The following is a 25714-nucleotide window of genomic DNA, read 5'->3' on the forward strand; positions in this document are numbered from 1 at the left end:
GAAAAACAAATGATGTATAAATGCGAAAGAGCAAATATATTTGTTTGGCATATATGGCGCCGATATATTTTTCAAAACCATCATATATTCAAAAAGCAATGTTTATTATGTATTACATATTTACACACAAAAGTAAATATAATCACACTTTAAAGCTATAGTTATGTTACTATAAAAACTATACATAGTACGGAATTGGGCATTGAGAGTAACATCATTATTGCAATGAGACTATGAAATTATGAACATAGGCAAACCTATACTAAATGGTTCATTTCAGAAGTCTTGGTATCAGTGTTTTGGTATAATTGCATCACAGACAATAGGATACATTGAGAAAGAAGACATGTCGTCAACAAGGAATACTTAATTATAAATGATTGAATACTAAACAAAAGGCACTTACCAGTATATAGATTAGTATATGACGACAATTTAGTTTTTTAGGCTATGCATTGCGTGCCAGGTATGCACAAACTAAGTAAGAAAACGTTTTTGGACATATGTGTTATTTCAAATCATTATCTGAGTCGCACAGATAGTTATACACTTTTACAGGTAATCAAATCTATTGGTTTGATGTAAATATTTTAACGTTCCGCCTACTCCAGAGTCCTATCGTTTTGGGGTTTAGTTGTAGGACTATCTCGTTCTAAGCCAGTTGGAGCCTGGGACCGTACAGTGCTCAAACAAAATCGCAATTTACAGCATGAAGTCAAATGTAAACATCTTATTGTCAAAACAGTGGCAGGTACAACAGGCATTGTATTGATATTTTACTGTTTCTTAAGCGTAGACTAGGCTTCTGATGCACAAGTCAACAGATTTCGGATTCACTTCTGTATTCCAAGCTTTTAGCGATTATATGTTATACTTCTTAATGTCTTCTTATTGTTCTTATTTATTATACTGGTTCCGCAGATCGTATTGAAGCTTTGATGTGAACAAATTCTCGAGCAATATTGTCTCCAAGTCTTTGTGAAAGAATCCTGAGAACTGTTTTACCAGTTTGGTTGAAATGCATGCTGTTTACAAGAGGACACCAGCACGCACATGAGCCCTGAAAATTGAAACAACTAGTCAATGAACGGTAACTAAGCAAAGTCAGAGCAAAAATATCTCTAATGTTTGAAAAATACATTAAATCGAAAGTAAAGTACAATACATGTAAAAGCAATGATAACATGGGATTACTGGCAATCCGAATTCGGATACAATTACGTCATAAAAAGATGTACAGTTTTAGGACTAAATTCTTCATTATTCGTTGTCCAAACACAATAGATTGATTTTGTTACAAAAACTGACTTAATACCTGTTTCACTATTTCACGCAGTTGTAGAATTGCTATTCCGATTATTTTATCTTCTCTTGCAAAACAATAATCTTTGGCAATAAGCTGAACTTCGTAAATATCCAATGTGGCTTCATTGCTGAGTTGACTAATTAATCAAAAATATTTTCGGATCAAGCAAAGGCTTCATATACATTTGTATAATACTTATATGGACAATATTTTTAATTATCTCAAATCAAATTTTATACCATAATATTTAAACGACAATCAACGGTCCATATTGGAAAACGGCATAGTAAAAGAAAAATACACTTATGAAACGGTACCAATTAACAGAACAAAAGTAACGACCATTTTGGTTGCTTTTTAATCATCAATTTCTATACACAATCTAGCTGGCATAAATATCAGAACATATTAATAAGTTGTCAATATAACACTTTCTCTTACAATGTGAATGTTTCATTATATTTCGGACTTGCTGTGTTGCTTCTGCACTTCGTTGCAAACTGTCTTCTTTTATCGCCCAAATATGGTCCAATCATATTAACTTCAATGAAAGGTCGAAACATAGAAGATACTTTCCATTTTAGTCCTTCTCCAGCGATAACTGAATGCACAAAAAATAATTAGTTTGCAACAGTTCGTTCATAATCCATTTAAGATTGTCTTTATTTCACACAGAGTGTAAATTATCCAGCGCAGTGGTGATTGGAATTGGTAAAACAAATATGAAGTCATAAAAATGATTTTTTTTCTGTTTAATATTATTTGCGATTACGAAGTCTTGGTAGTTGATAAGAATCCCAAGCAAAAATAGGACATTGCCTTCCTTATGACCCCTCAATTATTGAAAAGTCGCTTTATCAATATGATTTTTGATCTTCGTTCATTTCACTTTGAGTCTAGTGAAAAATTCATACTTAAATTGACATGTAGACATACATTTTGCGCGTTTTGATTCAAATTTTTTTCTAAGAACATTTAATGCCCCATACCTTTCACAGTGACTTTATGTTCACCCGTTCCAGGGTGAGTGAACAGATCAACTTGAACATTTACTTCACCCATCAAAGAACTCTCGTCCACTGAATCTAATTTCAAAGAAATACATAGTTAAATATTTTCACATGAAAGCGCATGAAATTCATGTTGTGACATCAACTTTTACTGCTCCCCGATTTGTCGTTGCCGACGTTCGATAAATTGGGTAGGCAAAGTCAAACCAGAATGAAAAGTACGAGAAAGCATTGCATATAAAACAAATTGGGAAGTTTTTTTGGAAAAAAGCGTTTGTACGGTTTCAGTATAACTGGAAATTCCAGTTGAAATAGTATTGAAATGTACTTCAGTGTTACTTTATAACTTGTTATTTAAATACCTTGTTCTTTTTGACTTTGTACAAATAATTTAATGAGCGCGTCCGTAGTTTGAGTATATAGTGAAAGAGCATACGACAATTTCTTTAGTTCTGAACTTTTGTCTAAATATCCTCGTTTGAGTCCATTTCCAGAAGCGTGGAAGTAGTCCTGAATATAAAATCACAGCAAATGCTTATATGCACTTTAGTGGATTCCTATTCGGGTTATTTCGCTAAAAGCTTAATGTAACACAGAGTTTGTAACAATGGTATCGTACGAAGTTAAATTCCATAAAGATAAATTCAATAGTGAACACCAAAGACGGAAATTTGTGAATTTATATTAACGTCTCAAGCGGATCCCTGTTTTGAGTATATAATTACCTTTATCTGATATAAAGCCGTCTCCAATACTGTGCAATGTTTTGGTGTCAAGCTTTTGGATGCATCTTCTCGTCCAGCATCCTGAAATATTAAACAAAATCAGAATTCTATAAATTATGATTAAAATATTAAAGAAACGATACCGAATGCTAGTACATTGAAGTACTAGCTGCAATATGGTTAATTTTATTCATATAGTTGGGTCACTTCAGCACTCTGAAAGCCATGCATATCCATTTGAAGATAGCGTTTGTACGTAATGTGTTAAACTTTATGTTCTCGACATTGATCAATCAGCAAACTGAGCAATCACGAGATATTCTCATGCACCAACTATGCAACGACAAATGCGGTGTGTTAGGACTTATTATTTTGTCTCCAACTAGTTGCCTCGCCTTCAGTCCAATAATATTTTATTCAAATATTCCACACAACATGCAATGACAATATATATATCATGCTTTTTACAATACTGAAATTAGTATTGTTATAAATGACTAACTATAATGAATGGTGTCCATACCAAAATGTTGATTGAATACCACACCACACAAAACACTCATGAAATGTATCATGCAATTCTATAACTAGATATGGATATACTTAACGTCGTACAAAATGGGCATTGGTGAATGAAACATGTATTGTGAATTTGTTTGTGAGATGATAGTTAGTGAATCGATGGAATGGCATTATTCGTGAGATGAAAATATAATTTGTGTAATGAACTTCAATGTTTGATCGTCGATGATTTCGAGATGTATAAATATCAGATGAATTTGAATGAGCACATGCATCGCCCTTCAAAAGTCTGCTTTGGCAAAATCAAAATGGATGGGACGATTCATTCGGCAAATCTTGGTTTTTAGCTCAATACAATATCATGAAAGTATGAAGTGCAAACACGGCCATCATTAATTCCACACATGTCATGACATGAATATACCTTAAGTGCGGAAAGAAATTTATTATCTTGCTCGGGATCAGATTGACACTCCTGTAATGGTAAAACTCAATAATGTAGTAGCTAGAAAAAATTTTGGACCTCCAGAAGTATGTGCACCCAGATGGCGCACAACCTGAACATAGTATGTGTGCCAGGTTAGTGTTCAGGCTGTGCGCCATTTTGTGCACATACTTCGGTAGCGCCGATTTTTTTACTTGAAGCTTCAAAAGGCTTCGTTCAGAATCCCCTATTTTGAATGGTTAACCTATTTCAATACAAGGAGGAAGAGAATAAATATCAAAAACGCATATTCCAAAAGAAGCAATCCAGTAAAGCAGTATCCATATGAGACGTGGTATCTTAAATGTTAATGTTAATTAATAAATATAATGTTTAAATGACTTATACTACTGTATAAAGAATTTTGAAAAGTGTTTTTTCATGGTCCAAATGGTTGTTTAAAAATTATTTTGTTATAATTCTCCTATTTCTATAGTGAACTAAATTTGTAACAACGTATAAAAAAAACATCACACCCACCTCTTCGTCTTTTGCGATTCCTGGCAAAACAACAACAACTTCCATTGTTGTTATAACAAGTTTCCAAAGTTCTTTCAAAACTCTTTTTAATACTGTTTTCTCGGATGATTTTCCAAATACGCATAAACTGAAATCACCCAAAAATTTTTATTAGTATGTGAGTACACCAGGAGCGAATAAATATAGTCAATATAAAACTAGAATTTTCGGAGCATAACTGACGGAACGTTTATATTTCTAATGAGACTACATAATTTGAACCATTGCCTTACTAATGCATGCAAATAAAGTCTATTCGATGTCATATCTGAACTACCTCGTTTAGTTACGTGTTTAAAAAAATTTTGAAAAATTGAAACATGTATATGTAACTGTAAAAACCTCAATAACTTCAAGCATAGTGCTGTTCGAAGGTACACGTTTTTTAGTTTCAGGGCTCTCGATCATTATGTAATTGTTTTTCTCTATTTTTTCAGTGAAATATTAATCAGGATTTTTCTGTTTAGTATGGAGAATATATGACAATACTATATTGAGTTAGCATATGAAAAGTATTTACCATGTGTCAAGAACATCCATTAATGGCTTAATAACTGCATCAGATTCTCTGGTGGGTTTTGTACTTGCTGTTGGAGCAACCATCCCGCTTCCTTTGATCTAAATAATAGAATGTTGATCGCCTTATACACTCAAAAATATATAATATTCAGTACTCTATATGAATAAACCACAAATTGTGCCCGTGCTCGCGTTCTTTACTGGCAACAGAATGGCGACTGTAGTTTCGGTAAGGCACGGTGAACCCCCCAAAAAAAAACAGAAATGACTGCAAAATGTTCTGGATTACTAATTTTTCGGAGCAAAATCATACACAAACAGAAGTCCCAGTGTTGCATACAATGTCCTTATTTTTATAGAATTAGTTGAATTTATGGCTTCTGTTTTTTTTTTTTGGGGGGGGGGGTGGTTGAGTCAATACAATGATCACACTGTAAGTAGAAAATTTATTGATTTACACAATTTTTGAATTTTCATTGAGTTGAATAAGGGTATTGGCAATGTTGATCACTAAATCAATAGTCTGCTTTGAATATACAGTATAATGTTCAAATGCTTGTTTTATCGAGTAGGAGAAAAATTTCGAAGACTCTGTAGATACAAACCGCTCTCAACAGTTGTCCTAGACTACTGCAAGCTTCGTGTAATTTTTCTTTGTTTGTAGATGCAAATTCTTCAGCAAGTCTGTCAAGGATTGAATTCAATTTGTTTTGAATTTCAGTCAATATCTGACAAACTTCTTCTGAAAGCTGTGGAATATTTACAAAATTTGATATATTGACAACTATTTTCATATTTTTTGCAGTATAACGACATTTTAAACGAAAATTTATCTCATATACACACGACATACATTCGAATACTCATTATTAAGAGTAAACATCATAAGCCGAGGTTATCACTAAGCGCAGTTAGATCTCATCATTTTTTCGATTTCCCTACCAACACTCACCCTTTTTTCAATGAAAGCTCTTAAGCAGCAATCATTTCATATAGAACTGAATGAATTCAGATGAAAAACGAGAGGCATACTAAACCATATCCGTCTAATTTAGGAGATTCAGCAAATGTGTACTGTAAGTTATGATGAACAAATTACAATAGGACGAAACATAAAATATTGCTGAAATGCCTTGTCGCAATTCTAAGAAATTTAAAGCTATCCTACCATATTTTTGAACAAAATCAATAATTTGACAGATTTTGAATGTATGAAAGTCTATTTCTCCTATTCATCTATAAATAAATTGAAACTCACCGATTCTCCTCCCATTGTTTGATAAAGTTTTTCCAGTAAAATTCGGCCCTGCTGAATATTGTTCATCAATATACAAGCAATCTCAATATCTTTGCAATGTTCAGGAAATGTACTTTGTATCAGTTTTGAATATGCTATCAAAACCGTTTCAATGTTCTGAAAATATGAAGACGTGTACTCGGTGACATATGCGACAAAATTGGGAAATACAGGTCGGAAATGTAAAAATAAATTCGTTCGCATGGCGTATAGGCGAAGAAGAGAAAATAATTTTAAAAATGTATGGCGTTCTGGTGACCTGGGCCGCGAGGCCCGAAAAGATTGCAAACATTTCACCACACTACAATTTGTACGAAAATCAGTAGCATATTTGAGCTTTGTGTTCTACAGAAAGGTAATATAGTCTCAAATTATGGAAAGCACTTTGTTTCGTACATCAATGAGCTATAAGCTTCATATTCTCCAAAACATCAACTCCATCAACCGTTGTATGCTTGAGGTGTCCAAACTTGTTTTTCGAACCTATTTTTAAACACAAGTACAAACATTCAATATAATTTTACTACCATGCTGAACTTCTTGAGATATCCATTTCTTACGTCGACATCACTACAATCCAATTTAGTCAATATACCGTAACTCTGATTGACTTGCGAGAAAACGTCGACTATCGAACTGGAGAATAAAGAGTGCTCCGAAGTTTTTTTGAACTAAACACAAAAAAATTAGAAACAAATTAAAAATCATTACAAAATGCAGGCTTGATATTTTGTTTTGTAAGTGACAGTGGCATATTTCGGGTATGGTTGTCACATGTCACGACTCATAATTGGCCTTGGCTATTAAATCCTCTGAACTCAAGTAGTGGTATACAGTTGGCCTTCAAAACAAGTTAAGAATTGCAAGTGATCAGCCCAATTTCAGTTTAATTTTGCTTTCGTTCAGCATAAAGACTTACCCCATGTTTCTTATCACGTACAAAAGCAGCCTGCATTATGCTAATCGAATCCGATTCGTTGTCTTTCAGCCATGTAGTCGTGAAAGGCTCGAACAGGCTAAATTTAAGAATACAATGATTTACCAATATTTGAATCAAAACCGAAGAAATAATTAATCGCTAAATCAAAAGAGCTCGGTTGCAAAGAATCAAAATATACATACACTCAATATAGTAATTAGTGGGATACCCCGCTCATCATACTGGCTTCGCGGGTTGGAAACAACTTTCAAAAATTTTCTCTCCAATTAGGTATATTCGTAAATTTACGGTAACACGGGTAATAACGATGTCTTAAACTTCTATACCTATATAATATTTATTACTGAATAAGCTATTTATCATGGAGTCAATGTACAATTCACTTTATTTAAAAAACTATGTTTTGTGTGTGAATTCTATGTTGTCTCATATTACTACTCGTATGAGATATCGAATTACGGTTTTTATGTTGATGGTTTTGCATTGCGGACCGTAATATAGTAATTTTGAGCATTGGATGATGATTTTCTTGGTGCCAAAAAAATTTCCTTTTTTTCTATACTAACTAGAAGTCAGTTTAAAAGTTTTAACGAGTGGAGTTTTGTAATAGAAAAATCACTAAAACGTAATTTATACCCAATTGTTACCTGAAAAATCTCGGCGGACCTGCGCCGTCGGTCAAAGTCTTCGACACGTATTCGTTATAAATCCATTTGATTTTAAATTGTAAATTCATGAATTCTTTGGATTGACATTCTGTATGAGCTGAGTGAAGAGAGAGGGCTTTCTCTAGATCTTCACTAAAGAGACTCCATAATGTTTGAACCGATATATCAAAAAGTTGAACATTCGAGTTTCTGTAAACATTTGATGTAATATTCGTTATTTCAACCCCAAATTATCGCAATCTCTTTAGTATTTGGCGAACTGTGATACCATTGTGCATACTGAACAATAATATAAGTATATTTTACTAATTCATACATCGATCGCCTATTTTAAGCGCTATCAAATTTTAAACGATTCAAAAGAGGCAGTGTTAATGATCTCTGGACACTAACAAAACAGGGCACTATTGCATCAATGACCACAGACGTAGTTAAGACACAACCAATAAACATACTGTTGAAATATTGGTGCGTATGATGTTTTATCTTCATCAAAAATTTGTGTTAAAAGTGTGCTTAATCTCATCCAATATTCAAGAGAATCGGTTTTGCCGCAATCCGGTTTGTCATCATTTTCAGGCGGAGCTTCACTCTGGATGGAAAGAAATCAGAAGTAGTTCAACTCAATGTAGAAGAAAACAACGATTCCAGGGGGTAAGACATAAACATACTATTTAATTCGAATGCTCTAACTAAATCAAACTCCCTTCTTTAGCGTCGGAAAAATACAAATCCAAAAAAGGTTGTTAGAATAATCAGAAACTGGCAACGTGTAACGTGAATGGACCTTTCCCCGAGCATGGACTTCCTTGTTTACTTCGTGACATTGGCCAATCAGCAAGATGCAAAAAGTGACGTAACAATGCCCCCTTTTCGCATCCGCTCAGACACTTTTCTCACTCAGACAGATTTTCAAGCGTGTTTGTAAACATTACCTCGTTTTCGCGTTTTTGAACTCTATTCGTTAGTTTTCAGTTGTGTTTTGGGAACTTAAATAAAAATCAGATGATTCAATGATCACTCTGTCTTTCTAAGAGTTTTAATTCAATTGCAATAATAAAAATTAGGCTGTGATAGACTAGCCAGAAATTCTTTACCGGTACTTTTAAAAAACAGATTGTTGTATGCGATGAATCATAATGATGGTTTGAAACACATACCCCATTTTACAGACGCCAACTCGCAAAAGCACTCTTAAAATAGCCTTGACAATTTTGCAATGGTAAAGTATAGGGGGAATTTTCCGAGGGTCAAAGGTCGGGGAAAGGTCCATACCGTTACAAGGTAAAGTTTGGTCGCCCGTTTAGATTCGCAGCTAAAGTTACATGATTTATATATATATATGATATATTAATAGTTATTACTATTTTACGGCGTTGCAGTTAAACAGAATTATTTGTAACATACGAACAGAATATTGTAGTGAAAAAGTGGAAACAGTGTAAACTTACCGTGGATTCTAGATAGTCTGCATACATATCATTGCAGTTTTCGAACATGTATTCATAGCTTTTTTGCATACATTGTCTGCAACATTCGCCTATTATTGAATCGCTTTCTGCCTTCATATTTAAAACCTACAGAAAGTGAAAACTTAAATTAAAATTTAAGTAACACTAATATTTTGAACTTCAATACGTGACAGTGCCGGTAATGTAGAGGTAGACAGCTGGACTATTGAGTACAATATACGAATATAGGATTGTGGTAAGTGGGATTTGTACGTTTCCAACAAAATATACTTTTACCTTGATTACTAAAAAAAATATGTATATTCTTGAAATATATTCTCATTGTATCACATGACATTTTAAATATTAGATAGAGCCGATGACTTCGTGATAAATTCGAAAAATCATTCAGCGCGTGGTGGATGTTGGAACTTGACATCCATTTCTTATCATTTCAAGGAAATCTCACGCGTATAAGTTAAGTGTACCTGTATATAAATAAGTATTTAAACAAACCTTTACTCGGAATTCTATGATTGCATTGATAAGGTTGATGCACGCTTTCAACTCGGCTAAATTCTCTAAACCAGTTGAAGGGAAATTTTTCTGATAAAAAGACAATGAGTTTTAGTTGTGTGACGAGACTGAGAAACATTATCTAATAAACTGCCATGTATATAGAAATGGAAAACAAACACTTAAGATAAAATGCCGCGATTATGGCATTGATTTTCGAATCAAAGTTATTTTAAGCAACCCTCGCATTTTCCTTCACTACTTGATTTTTGTAAAGTCCACCAAGAGAGTACTATAGACATATTTAAAGTTGGTTTTGGATTGTCTGGCGTGAAAGACTTAAAATGTTAAAAGTGCCCTACACTTTCATACCACAGTCACACACTGACTTGCTTACAGAATCTAGAAAAATAAAATTTGGTTTGTCAATCTCCTACAATTTCGTTTTCTACATAAATATTCAAATTTCATATGTGTAGTTCCATCATCTCATCATTACAGTATTCAGCAGAATGGCACTTTCGTTATACATATTCCTAAAATTCACTGCTTTTTAAATGTCTGATTACTTCCAAAAATATGATTCAAATTTTAAACAACGTTTTATATAACAAAGTATTTACAACTGTACCATACCAAAATTCAGACTGAAAAATAATGTTTCAAAAGCATAGGCCAACATCCTCAGTTATTTATTGTTGATCGATCACATTTGGGCAGTTTCAAATGGCTGCTTGGCTATTCTAAATTGTAAAACTCAAAACAGCTTGCTAAAATATCTTACCCTGTACATTGACATGTCAATACGGAGAGAGTTGAGTAAGTTGTCCAAAAGTTTTAGAAATTTCTCTTTCTGAAAATAATAATGAAAATATCCTATTAAACAATTTTTTTATTAGAGAAATGCGACTAATCAAGATACAAACTACAAATAACATTCTTTGCGTCAGATTTAATTTTACTGAGCAAGATTATGAACAAAGGAAAACAGAAAATTTTACATTGGTGTGTAAAGAATGATATACCTTTTAGAGATAGAGTTGGTTCATAAGAATAAGACGGACAGACCGTTGGTGTGTGGGACTAGCAAAGATTGGATCGCAATGATGTGATTCGAACTTCATTTATATTGGAAATGAAGCATTATTAATTAAAACTTACTCCGAAATTAGACGCTTCAAACTGATTTTTCTGATTCTTTTCTTGTTTAAGAACGTGAAAATACTTTGTTATATTAGCAAGTAAATGTGCCATTACTGCTCGTGCACCGACACTCTGATATGCAGATGATAAACAGGAAAAGTGACTGAAAATGTGAAGCCAGAATTTAAAATACATCTAAAACGCCATAACATTGGTTATACTTATTGATTTTTGTGGTCAGTTTACTTTCTAATGTTATAACAATGACATTCTAAAAAAGAGGGGCATTGATATTAAATAGTTTATTGTGAACCACTTTTCCAGCGTGGAGATATTATCATTATACTGGAAAGTAGATACGAAAAATATGCAATTGGTGAAAAATCGAAATTGAAGATCAACTTGACAACTGAAATATTCCATTGATAGAAGAAGCTGGTATTAAACTTACGTCATCGCTTGATACATTGGTTCGATGCCATATCTGAGTGCAAATTCGCTGATAACATCTTGAGCATCTTCTTTGAAATATAATTTCCATCCTTCCTCAACTCCCCTCTGGTCTGGTAACTGCAGCTTGTTGTCATTCGATTTCATTATGTGGTGGAAAATGTTCTGTTATGGAAAAATGCATTGAATTCCTCAAGAATGTGTAATATATTTTACATCCTTGACTGCATTTTAGTTGTTTACGGAAAATAATCGTGAACCAAGATATTTTTATCACGATCGAAGCGTTCGAAAAAGAGGCGTGGGAAAGAGCCTATGTTATCACAACTCCCAATGTGGCATTGCTTTTCATTTCTTATATCGCAATGCATAATTCACATGGAAACCGGCTATTTGTTCATTCGCATCGTACTCAATTGTTTGTGCAGCAAGAATAGAAACATTGTTCTCACGTGGAAAATAGTGAAGAACGTCCCCATTCTTGCGCGTTGCTGCACGACTGGTTTTACCCGGTATAACGTTTATAATGTCCGATGCAACATACGTGCTATTTTTTCAAGAATATGCGTTTGCCTCCGAAAAGGTCATTCTATTCAATGTTCATTTTAGTAGAAGCGACTTTATCATATGCAGGAATTTTTGACCATATAAACAAAACTAAATACAAAATGAACTATGACTGGACCGAGTTGTGGAAACTTGACAAAATAAGAACTTCATAGGAAAATGCATGACATAGCAGCCGATGGGTTTCCGTTACGTAATGATATGACTGATCTTATATGTATTGAATGATTAAACATGAGTGAAAAAATGACCTCGTGAAGACAAGTATATTGTCGGCGATAAGGAGCACATTTTTCTTCGCCTTTGATTTCAACATTGATTTTAACATGAATTGTCCCTGAGACGGCCGATCTGTCCGTTCTTTTCTCTGTAAAATAAAATGTATTATATGTGTGATTTTCGACAAAAGAACTGCTGGTAATCAAAGAATTCAACTTAAACAACATCTTATATCAAGTTAAATTTACTGAATCTGTCCGTCCTGCTACTGTTGCAACTTATTTATCCGGAGTATCCGTGACTCAGAGATGTATTACGTCTGTGTCACTACACAAAAAGTGGAATTACTGATTCTGCACGCTTCAAAATAGAAAAATAACAGCGGAATTTTTTTCTCGTGAATGTGGATCGAGTATGAACCGAATACTAACTGCGAGTTACAATCTTGGACCATGCAACATAAATGAGCAAATAGGATATTTGCAGAGATCTTAAACTTCTTACTTTACATTCACACCACGAAAATCCCATTGAGATTCGCCCATTTTAACATTAATTTGGATTTATGTTTGCCTATGGGCGTTAGCTAACAAAATAACTCAATTTCAAGAGATAGAATGCCTGCAATGACGAACATCCATGATTCTGTGGTTTTGTGGTGTTCTTATATATACTACTACTCGAAGGTAGGTGACGTTGACATAGTTTCATTTGAAGATGAGATCTTCTTTGGATTTCAAAAAATGAGAATTATTTCTCGTCCGGCCTTACATAAACAATAAGATACATTCGGTAGAGATTCGTTATACTCTCACTAGAGAATGCTCTGCACAATCACTCACTGCTGGGTAATCGGCGATTGATCTTGAGTTGTCCACTTACTATCCAGATTGAGAACCTGAAATCATCAACCTGCGATGGGAACGTAGTCACTAGGCCGTCGCCAATTGTTCCTCAGAAATTGAAATATGAAGATAGTGTGGAAGATCGTGTCTTATAATCCCATGTGTGAGAAAGGTAAAATAAATAAACGTGTACGTTTACCTAAATTATACCAAGCATCCATGTCTCCTGACAAAGTGTGAATCACTATAAGAGTGTGCCCAAGAAAGTCGTCAGATTCTCGTAGTAATTTTTGCTTAACAACAGCTTTTATATCATCATCTTCGTCCCATACTTGTATCTTTAGCCGATCAGATGAGTCATGGCATTCACTGTAAGTAAGAGTCGGAGATTTAATAAACTGTCAAATCGTATTTGCGGGTTAATTTTTACTTCCTAACCACTTACAAGTCATAAGTTGCGTTCCACACTGGATCGAGAGTGTTGAAAATTGTTTTTGTTCTTTTCTTTGTCTTTCCTACTTCGACTGTCACATAAGGATCGCTCGCACCAGTTTTATCTTTCGCCTGTAAAATTGATGATTATAATTACTATATTAAATTACTGACAGTTGGCTAACGTAGCGATTACACAAATAATTAACAAATAATATTTTATATGACCTTGACGTGTAATAGGCCTAGTGGTTATAATCGTGTGTTTGTCACAGGTATAATTCCAAGCCGATGTAGCTTTTGGTTATGGTGATTTTAGAAAGTAAATACATATATGTGTGCCAGTCGCGTGTGCTTGTTAGTCATGACCGAGTGACGAGAGTGATATAATAGCCTTAATAACTGATACCTTATTCGATCGCATTCATGATAAAGTGAAATGCGGCAACGGAAAAACAGTGTATTAACATTACGCTCCATTTACATAAATATATGCTGTATTATAATCAATTTTCTCTCCAGAATATATTATACGGAACCACTTAAGTCTTTAAATTATTTATTCCACAAAGATATTCTCGGCGGTATTTGAAAAAATATTAATACCCCTTTCTTGCTACCGCACAACAGTACGGGAAATTTATTTACGTTCAATGTTATACCATGCCGTGTTTTCAATTAAGCATCATTGGTAAACATTATACGTTTACCTGCAATCCCTTAGCTTCCACAATAGTAACAGATAATTTAGCGGACCATTTGCATGTTCCATCCAACACACTTTGCTTACTAGCTTTCATGTGCTTCACATGTCGTTCCGCAGGAATATTGAACAAATCCCTGAAATATGAATTTATGTTGTTGTAATATTTACATTTCTGAAACTATATTCCAGAAACTTTCATTGAATATTACCTTATCATATTGAAAGTAGTTCCTTTTTCTTTCTCACGTTCCTCCATTCTGCTTCGAATTGCTTCAATTATGTTCTGTGTCTTATCCGATGAGCCATGTTGTGAACTTTTTACAGCGGCCTCTAAATGAGAAATTCAAATGAGATTTGGCTAATACGCTTAGTCAAGGTAAAACAATACAAAGCGTAATTTTAAATAAACGGGCCTGGAGCAACAGTTTATTAGACGACGATCACATTAGTCACGACCAAATCTGTTTAAACAAGGAAGGATGTTGGTAGATGGTATCTTATCAAATTGCAAGCACTGCACATATTTAAACATTTACTGACTTGTAACGATGAAGCATTTGGTGTTTTGTAATTTAAAATAGTACACTCAGGTCTCACGGTATTTTCCATATGATACAATTTGGTTTATTCACGTACCATCTCAAGATGAGCTTGGATGAAGCGTTACTGATTGATTCCGTTTCTTTAGAAATGACAGATATTCAGACACTTTTGCGCCTTGCAATCCTAAATTATTACATTAAATGGCAATCCAGGTCAGCTAGTTTCAGCTCCTGAATGCGAAACTCGACATTGCTAGGAAGAAAGTGAGCCATATGGTTCGTTTTGTTCAGCTGCTTTATATCAGTGTGCTGTACTTGGTCCATTAATAATTTGTATATGCACTAATGACTTATCGCGTATAGATAAGTTGTTCATATAATAAATTATACATGGATGCTTCAATTTTTAAGAGAATAAAATATTACAAATCAATGCTACAGATTGCTATCTAGTTATAGTTTGACTACTACTAATTTCATTAGCTCACTTTGCAAGCAATCAGCGTTGAGTAAGTCTTGACATCTTTCATGGCATTTTACTCCACAATCGATGCAACGTAGTCCTTGTCTCGCTAAACCCCATAACAAGCCTTCACATTCATAGCAATGCGCAGGTTTCTTAGCGGTCCATACCTACAAATTGGGAAATATCTAAATTTACATAAAATATAAGATGCGATGATAATATCGCAAGAACGCAAAGCAAATATAAATAGGCCTAAAAACAAGTCTATATGCGATATCACTTTTTTATGCATGCATTTTGGAAATCAACCTTAGCTAAGGTTGTGCACTTATGCAAACCTAATTTTATCCATGACATGTTGTTGTCGTTAATATTATTGATGGTGGTTATAATTGGCCTGGATTTGTGAGCTAGGACCATAAGATTTATCTTTAAATGTTCAACTGCTTCTCTCCGCGATGACATTTATTTACATCATTCGCGTTTTTAGGTGAGTGGACATCTTTGCCACAAGTATGTAATGTGCGACAATTAAACTAATGTTTGGTATTGGAATGCATCTCCACGTCGTTGGCGTTTGATTGGTGATAGAAAGAAGTGTATTTTGTAATGTGTAGCAAGAATGCTAAACTATTCACCTGAAATGAGAAGCGATTGGATGGTAGGTCCAAACAAATATTATCAAACATATTATGCTTGATTTCCTTACAATCGATTTGCCTAATAGATTACAAGCTCAGTTTTAAAATCGAAAATACAACTGGACGACGATTGAAACCCACCAAATTCTTGCAAAATTGAATAACTTTAGATATTAAACTTTTGGGTACAAACGATCAGTATCAATTCTACATAGCATTGGCTTAAGCAAACTAAGATCCTGAATCCTTATAAAGCAATATAGATGCAAAACATGTTAAATTCTTTGCAAACTAATGCGAGGTCACAAAGCGTCTGAAACTTAATCAATGTAATAAATCAATATTACGCTTACATTATCAGATATTTGTCGCATTCGCCTGATGTAATACTCGCATGCTGATTACTTAATATGAACTCCCATGGCTTGAAATGGTAAAAACGGTGGTGCCAAACACATCATGGCTTTATTTTTATGCTATAGGTGCTTTTCACACATCATAACATTACCATCAAACGCATAGTTAACTTATAATCGCTTATTTAAACGTCGTTCGTGTCAGCATTTCCCACAAAGCTCAATCGCGTTTGTGATATTCATCATTTTAAGGCCCTACTATATGCTCTCTTTAATTTTATAATAGGAAAAGTAAATTGGACTAAGATTGTAACTGCGTTTTGATAAGGAAACGCTGAGAATAAAAAGTATAAGTAGTGGAATGCAAAAAGTTGTGCACAACATGCAATGACGCATCTCTGCTGTTAGTATAGTAAAACTCAGCAAAATAATTGAGCAATTTGTCATGCTTCCACTAGCAGACAAGATTTTCCATTGCTCTTGTCGGTACGCTAAGATTCTATTTATAACGTTGAGTGTTATTGTAGCTTCAGGTTTCCTTTGTTTATAATCTACTTCAAAATATAAATTTGTCGCTGGTGTGAATAATGGAAGACACAAATCATAACTAGGACAAGATATTACGGGATTTCTTACTTTTCTAACAATTAATTTATTTTGATCCATTTTTGCTTTTATCGAGTATTTTATCGCCTGGTATGCTGATTATAGAAATCTATGCAAATTTTACTTTTCGAGTTAAAAGGAAGTCGGAACTAGAGGATGATATCTAAGTCCTTAAAGCCACACAAGTAGCTGAAAATTCCCAAACAAAGTCACTAAATATGAAGAAAGAAAACTTACAATGAACTTATGTGGAGTGGTGTTTGTGATTGGATATAAATAGGCTTGCAACGTCTTCTTGTAAACATGAAGTTTCAAGTCTTCGTCGTTTAACAGAGCTCTGGATTCAGCAATCGCTGAGTTGACTCCAGCTCTTTTATTGGATCCCTTAAATATAAAAAAGGGTTAGAAAAAAATGTTTATTCATAAAATAAACTTTAATTAGTAAAGTAAAAATAATTTTATCGAACTTTATATATCTGTATATCAAAGTAACTGTTGTAACTGAACGTCCTCTTTAAGGCAACCGTATGAAACATCTCAAATATACCTTAAAATATTGCTATTCATTCAATATCATTTATTCATTTTGACGTATAAATTGCTGGTTAGTCGGCGTATATACCACACGATAGTTTTTTTCCGTTTTGATGTGTGGTTGGTATTCCGAAAATGACGCCTTATATTTTTTTTGTGTGTATTTCATGTGAAACGCACTTAAAAACTAAGGAAACAATGTCCTTTTATATATCTATGGGTATTCCAGATTTAAAATGTTTGCATCGCATCGTAGTTGTGTTATGCTGTCCACGCCGATCGTTATGCAAAATAGGACATCCGCCTCTAATTTAAACTATTCCCGCTCAAGCATGCTCTGGCTGGGAATTCTAGAATTGAGCACTCATACAGCGGTATTTAACAGTCAAGCAAACACGATAAATCTAACACTGATTTCAAATTATCAGAATACAATACGAATCAACAGAGTAGTTGGGCTGTTTTATCAAAGTATTTGATCAAAGCAAGTGGAAGTGCAAGCAAAAATACAGAGTGCTATGTGCAGAAAAGTTGTTGTTGAGAATGTGACATCAACTTCATATAAATCTGTTTGTTGTAAACATATAAATTAACGTTTCGGATACTTATTAGTGTAAAAATATAAAATCTAGTGCCAAGTTGTTGAAATAGAGGATTTAATTACTCCATTATCCCTAAATAATTTAAATAAAATAATGACAAAATATGATTCTTACTCTTTTCCACACATTTGCAGCCTGATAGTAACCCCATGCGCTAATAATATTCATATCTGCAATGGGCCTGCTCTTTTGAACGGTAGGCTTGTCACCTGTGACATCATGTTCTGCTGACATTTGAATTTTGATACAAAAGACAAAAATCTACACGAATTATATTTCTTTCAAAATTAGGCCAACGAGATTCGTTGCAAGCGCAAAGTTACAAGTAGTAAAAATAGTGATATTTTTATGTATGATGTCATATCAGGGTACGATGCTTATTAATTTGATGGACGTACATCTTATTAAAACAATAGATGCGCTAATGCGTCAAATCCGGCACAAGGAAATGCACTTTATTCAAACTAAGCATATGAATAGGTAGCATGATAGCAAAATCAATTTACCGTCACAAAACATATACAGAATAATGAAGTACCAGCTATATGCTAAAAACAAAAAGTCTAATTTTATACGCAGTCGAGTATATAACTGGGATAAATCACGCCTGTACATAGCGATTCATCGTTGGTCTTATATACTTCAATAAAATTGCTGAATTGGAAACCTTGTATTGTATAATGTGAAATGTATCATGTTCACCATGACGATAACTTAAGGTATGTACATGCTTCAAACATTCACTCTATGAAATTCACTAAAGGAAGTTCAACAAATGACCTATAAGAGCGTTTGCAGCAAGCTTGTAAATGAATACTAATATATATTTTAGAACGATGAACTTCTTGCAAAGTATCAAATAAAACGCATACTTTGTCATAAACCTAAACCCATGAGTTGGTGGTTATCAACAGATGATGTCGTGCGACCAATTAGAAAATAAAATTGTATATCCTTTTGTTGCTAAAAAAATAAATCAACAAGCAATACCAGTGACCATGCACTGGCCATAAAGAAATCGGTTTGGTCGCCATATGCACAAGTCGCTTTATTAGCTTTACCGTCTCCCGAGGATATATTGAAATCCTATTCTTGTTCACCATTAACCATACCATATGCACAAATGAAACATGTTCCGACTATGGGCTAGCTGAGAGAAATATATATTCTAGCAACACAGCGATGTCGGTTTTACTCATTATAGCAAATGCCTAAATAACGGTTTACATTCATAATTGATGCGAGTTCAGATGTCACCTTGCTTAGACCGTTGTCGCGATGTGGTAACTGTAGCTATCATAAATTTATTGATGTACAATTGATTTTTGTGAAATATTCCTTCAATACATATATACGATGAATTTTGCCACTCGAGTTGCGCGTGATTCTCAATAAAAACTGTCGGATATTTCCAAGAAAATGGCTGTATCAATATGCTCTACAGGAGTCACATGCAAACAGAGTTGGTAAAGATCTGCGACCAGTTTTCACTAACTAACACATTCGTTTGCAACCATCATAATATTTTCCCTATACTTCGCCTATTTATTACTCGTACAACAAGTGCTGAACACGTCTCATAAATTTTCTTACCTTTAGTCTGGAAAACATGCTTCTCTTCCGTTAGTACTTTCCGAAACAGCATTAAACAATAAAACGGCAATGTCGGTAATAACGATCAAATACGTACTAAAATTTTTCAAGGAAACAGTAAAGCACAGCAAACCTTGTTCCAGTTTCTGTTGCGCAGCCGTCGGCCACCAGACCGTGTTAGTATGTGAGAGTTTGAAAACTCGGTTTCGATATTGTTACTCATCTTTGAAACTTTTTGTCGTAACGAGAAGAACTTCCTTGACTGCGTGCAAACAGTGTATTGTTGACTCAATGCTTTATTGTCGTTTTAGGTTGGAGTAACATGAAATGATTTAAACTATGTACTTCGAATTTTGTATTTCTGTTAGATTATGACTATGTCATCAAAGTAATAAGTATTTGAAATCAGAATTTGTAGACTAAGTGAGGAAAAATATCATATTTTAAGATCTGGGTTGATATCATGGCATGGCAAAATCGTTTTCATGGTAATTCATTACTCATCCATGAGCGAGCTGCAAAAGCGAAATAGACTCATAAGTGTTAAATTTCGTATCAGCGAAATACATAAGCCCTTCATGATAGAGCACAAGTTACTGGTGGAACCAACTAAGACCTTGAATGACTAAAATAATTTAGATCACAATGGCCTAGCCTGACGGTCTGAGTCTAAACAGAAGCGGATGTATAAAAGCAGCGTGGCATGGCCATTCCAAGAAATCGATAAAAAAAAATGGAAATCAAGAAGGGTAGAATTCATATGTTGAAACGGGATCACATTTGCACCAATGCAAAAAAAAAATTGTGTGATTCTGTTTTAATGTAGTTAGCTGATCCTTCTATAGTATATATAGGTTATAAATAGAGATGAACTTGAAGGCAATATGTTGGCCATTATTATTATATAAAACATTTTATGCCAAGGTAGGATAGATTTAACAAGCACAACCATGATTTGAGGGGAATGCAAACCTACCAAGTATGGTAAATAAAGAGATAAGTTATTAGGACATCCTGCGTCTGAAAACTATCTGTGAACAATCTTTACCAGAATCTCAAATGATTGGCTGGTTTGGTTAGAATTGAATAGAGAGTGTAAGTAGTCGATAATACGGTTGGAACAACAGTATTTGCCCATAAAATAGAGATTTTTTTTCTATGCTACAACATCATTCATTGCTTCTCTATTTTAGTTATTATTTTTTCTGCATGCTGCATAAAAAATAGCTTATGTCGAGTGAATTTTTTCTGAATTTACACAAAGTAAACAGACGATACAATTCTTGGTCTACAAAATATAAAGCGACTATTCGTTCTACGCTCACCTCAAGAAGTCAATTCTTTATCTAAGAAACCACGCATTTGACAATAACGTAAAACCCACCTGCATTAAATATTTATTCGATTGATAAACAAAAAAATCTTTCTCGGGTCAATATAGTTGAATGTAGAATATTGTTTACGCTAGCGATATACAATAAAATTGTTTTTTTTCGACAAAGGCCAATTATTGTCTCCGAGATGATGCAAGACATTGAGCAAGCTAACCACTCTAGCGTCTGCTTGTCCTCAGATTAACTATTCGAGACAAGGTAATAGTTACGTATTTTTATCAATATTCACAAACAGTGTAAAGCTATATAACTTCATCCTGTCGGTCCACCCACTAAATAAACACAGAAACTGTGGCGCGACCTTTTTGGAATATATCATTAAAAGTATTAAATTAAAATTGGACTCTTTGAAACCTACTCGAATTTTGTTTGTGACGTTCGAGTAAGTTACACTTTATAAGCAATTCAATAACTATAAGTTTAGACAACTAGCTATTGCTCATTGCTTACTGCACCCTCGAACAACTATTTGGCTTGTCAAGAAGTAACTGAAATTTCCATCTTGAAATTGTAACTTTTCTCTCTCGAATTATATTTCAAAATTATGACTTGAATCTAACTAGTTACATTCATTCTTTCGTAAAAGATGCCAAACTGAAAATGTTCGTTGTGTGGTAAATGTAAACCGTATGATCCTACTAGCAGTGTATGCTATCTGTTAACACCACTGAATTCACCTTAATTTTTACACTACCCCTCTTCCGTTGGTGAGGAAAATGATTTGACGAAACGATAATTTCAGTTGCGTTTGAACATGAGCCGTTGTTTTGTATTATAGAGTCAGTTTCAGATTCGTTATTCAGAGAACAGTGGCGCTGCCAATTTCCGCACTGCTTATTGGACACGAAATTGAGACATCATTTTGCCAAATTCTTAATGCTGCTGTTGCGGTGGTTAATGTTGTTGATAAAAATTCGATTTCCTTTGCAACTAATGGACAAAATTTAATATTTCAAGATGACTGAAGCCGCTAGACGGCCTAACTGCTGTTTTCTCAAATTTGTTTTAATACCCATAGAACCCGATTTTTCACCCCAAAATTTGCTGTTTTGTTTGTCATTATGGGAACAGTTTTTAGGAAATATGCGAACACTTTATTTTGTCGTGATTATCCGTCTACGTCAGGTTGTGCGCCGATTTCTCAGCAAACTCTTTGCTTAGCTGCAGTTCAGACCCTACATACTGGTACCGATGCGTGACCTTCAGGTACATGTAATTGGGTATTATTATCTTGTAAAATGTTTCCGAAATGAACATGATGTGTCCAAAGTTGATCCAAAATTATAAATCCGTTTATGTAGTTAGGACAAGTATCGGTCGGTAGACATCGGTCGCTAGTCGATTATTGTTAAAGCCAACACTAGAGTATTATAAATTCTCCAACCTTCGTCGACTACAAAATTCCCTATTATTTCCAAAGTTGTATAACTTGTGTGTTGATGGTAACAAGAAAAAACATTGCTCCAATCGAATATTTCAAATGCCTTCCTAAAATATATTTTTAAATGGGACGATAGTTCGAAAAATGCTCTGGAAAAGCAACCACGAATGACTGAAGGGACTATATTTTTGGAAAAATCGGAAGTTTTTCGATTCGAAATATCCGACCCCATTTGTCACGCTCTTGCTGATATGATATGAATTCGTTTACTGCGCTGCGAAGCAAAAGTTCTCGATCTATATTCTGATGTTTACATTATAACAAATTAGATGAAATTTTCGAATTTACCCCATTTAAGAAACATAATTTAAAATTAGAACATTCAGTGAATATTCACCAAAAATCGAAATACTATTGGTATCTGTTCTCCCCCAACTTTAGTAAGCCAACTTCATGACTAAGTCTATCTTCGGTTCCAATAATAGACTGACTGTCTCCATCTGTGCCATCTTAGGTAACGCAATTAGAATGATATTACAAGGACGGTAGGTGACTCACACCTATATGCCTTACAATATGCATGCATCCCATACAGGAAACGTAGTATGAACCGGGAAGACGCTTGTTTTGTAGCCAAGACGTCATATGTTATTAAAGCAATTCGAGATTCCGTGACAATACATATATATGCAAATATGTATGGGGAAAATAGGTACTGGTATAGAATATAGACCATTAATCGAGAACAGCGACAATGGCTGTACTGCCCAATACGTTGTGCAAAGTTATTTTACTCTTCATCTGGACAAAGCACTGTGTCTACCTATTTTTGCGAGGCCTAACGTACCTAAAAGTGTTAAAATAGCGTTGGATAGATCAGAAAATTATTTTTCAATTTCAAATTGCTCAATATATTTTCATCTTCATTTCCAAAAAGCATCTCGTCTTGAAGATATTTGGGTCAAAAATTAAGCCTTAATTTGATAGAAAATTTTAAGTCACCTGATTTTCATTTGATATCCAGTATCTCGAAATGAATATCAAGTGTATTTTTATGGTCATAATAAAGATTGTTCTTAATTAAGTAAAGAAAGCAAATAATCACTCAGTAAATCGAGGATTCTATAAAAAGCGAAATTCGATATTTAGCAGTATTCAGTTACAATCAATATCTCGCAACATCACATTTAAAAAGCACGTGCACCTTTTTATTAACATACAAATACTTAGAGTTTCAAATATTCATTTTTACTCGATAGGAATATTCAGCCGATTACATTCCAACCTTTTTGAGCAAATTTACCGAATGTAAATCACAAACATAACTTTCTTTGCGTAAGAGCTTGTCGCGTCTATGACACTTAAAACAACCAAATGACTGAATGATGAAAAGTTAAGGTTCGTAACTGGTATATTGCCCGCAGATCAACCATTTATCTAAAAATGTTTGTGATTACGATGAAAATGATGGTTGATATCAATATACCGGTATATACATTATAAATCTATACCAAAACCAAGCTTCAAGCATTTTTGATATACCATGCATTCGTATGATAGCATTTCAGTTTTGCTGTTGGGACTATACTCTAGCTTCCACTGACTTTAGGTACTGAGGTACTGGCATACTCTTGACGTTTCATACACCACCAACACTTTTCATGATTGAGAATGATGGATTATAAGAATAATGCTTCTAGGCGGATTTATATGACATTTGCATTCACAATGAATGCTTATCCAGTGGTCTATTATGTGTACGTTACCGCTGGTTATAACCTATTATTACTTAAACCGATTAATTGTAGTTGGTAGCTATGTTTTATTCATAACATTGAATACTTTTTTTTAAATTTCTTCTGTTTATTATGCCTCATGAAGGAAATGAATTAACGTCTCGTTAACCGATCACAAAACACGGATCTCTACTGCCACTTGGTGCCAAGTCATAATTCCATTAAAACTTTTTCGGCGGAATATCGCATATTGAAAATAGTTCAAGTTTTTTTTCGGAATAAGTATCAGGCGGTTACGCTATGACCTCTGAACAAGAGTATACCCGCTTATCGTCAAATATATAACTAAACCTATTCAATGTGTGGTGAAAAGAATACATGATAGGAATGGGGCAATATCACGGTAAAGTTTTCAACCTAAGTAGTTACCAAATCACAAACTTCCTGACTAACATTTTGAAAATCGTATTTGGCATGAATACGACAATAACGTTTCACGTTTATTGCATAACACTCATCAATATAATATAATGAATTGTGTTATATAACTATCTTTTTATTATCATATTATTATGATATATACTGTGTGTAAATATATTCAAAGTGTTAGATAATACATTATTTTGATTCAGTTTGTCAAAATCTATTCTTTTCGACAGAAAGTACCCAAATGAGATGAATGGTTTATATAGAAATCCGACACGATGCGTGATCAAGCAGGATACAAAACTTTGTAAAAGGTTCAAATTTAATACTCATTTTGAATTCAATCATATTTTGGGCGGATGATTGGCCTCGACCTATATATGACGCCAGATAAAGAGAAGTTTAATATATTCCACATAAACAACAAGCAAATGAAAGCTCAGAATGTTTATCGTATCTGGCACAGAGTTTCAACTTGCTTACTTTTTACACCGAGCTGAGCAATATGAGTCCGCGCTGAAGAATACGGACAGGAGATTTCAATTTGAATCTCCAAGTTGATACAAAGTTGAAGATGATAATCTTAATAATAATAATCTTAGGAGGTTCAAAAAAATTTCAAAATTTTTATAACAAGTCGTTTTTTTCGAATTCTTACGTTTGAATTACTTATTTCATTCGCGCGAATAAAATACTGAGTCTGAAATACTGATTTTACATCAAATATTAAGTTCATTTATATACTGATTCAAAAATGACAATTGTGGACAAAACAAGGAATCACGGAAATAATACTTTAACGAATTACTTACCTTTTTCATCATAGTTTGGCCCAGTTTTTCAGCTGATTCTTGGGCAAGGCTGAGTACGTCCATAAATGAAAACAACATGACTACTCCAATACTTTATCTCAAGTAGGCTACATACAACACTTGTTGATAAGCTAAAATCAGGTTGAAGAAGATTGCTTAGCAAGTTATTATATAGTCCGAAGAGTCAAATTTCCCCACCCATGTGAGAATTGGCATCTTATCTCACTTCAGCCTACTATATCATAATAGAAGCGAAACCAATCGAATTTTACAGTACACAAGTATATATATATCAATAGATTTATT

At 33.9% G+C, this 25714-nt stretch overlaps 1 protein-coding gene across 4 annotated transcripts; it reads right to left on the bottom strand.

The window, feature by feature from the left end:
* Positions 1 to 15: 15 nt before the first annotated feature.
* On the bottom strand, positions 16 to 25566 carry LOC120344332 (protein unc-13 homolog B-like). Of its 4 annotated transcripts, none has more exons than XM_039413496.2 (28): positions 25409 to 25566; positions 17168 to 17314; positions 15350 to 15494; positions 14529 to 14649; positions 14324 to 14453; positions 13627 to 13745; positions 13381 to 13550; positions 12369 to 12484; positions 11552 to 11715; positions 11119 to 11263; positions 10742 to 10810; positions 9958 to 10047; positions 9442 to 9567; positions 8446 to 8582; positions 7970 to 8179; positions 7302 to 7398; positions 6910 to 7053; positions 6344 to 6499; positions 5691 to 5834; positions 5087 to 5184; positions 4528 to 4654; positions 3988 to 4038; positions 3042 to 3122; positions 2679 to 2826; positions 2296 to 2391; positions 1748 to 1907; positions 1316 to 1442; positions 16 to 1060 (listed from the first exon to the last, which is right to left on the bottom strand). In XM_039413496.2, exons 1-28 carry the CDS (start codon positions 25484 to 25486, stop codon positions 905 to 907), a joined length of 3552 nt encoding a protein of 1183 aa, XP_039269430.2. In that variant the 5' UTR covers positions 25487 to 25566; the 3' UTR covers positions 16 to 904. The 4 variants fall into 4 exon arrangements, with proteins under 4 accessions (XP_039269430.2, XP_039269432.2, XP_039269431.2 ...); XM_039413498.2 differs by lacking the exon at positions 25409 to 25566 and adding an exon at positions 19793 to 20061; XM_039413497.2 differs by lacking the exon at positions 25409 to 25566 and adding an exon at positions 19660 to 19799.
* Between the last annotated feature and the right edge of the window lie 148 nt (positions 25567 to 25714).

The sequence above is a fragment of the Styela clava genome, chromosome 5, assembly GCF_964204865.1.
Source record: "Styela clava chromosome 5, kaStyClav1.hap1.2, whole genome shotgun sequence".
Classification (NCBI taxonomy): domain Eukaryota; kingdom Metazoa; phylum Chordata; class Ascidiacea; order Stolidobranchia; family Styelidae; genus Styela; species Styela clava.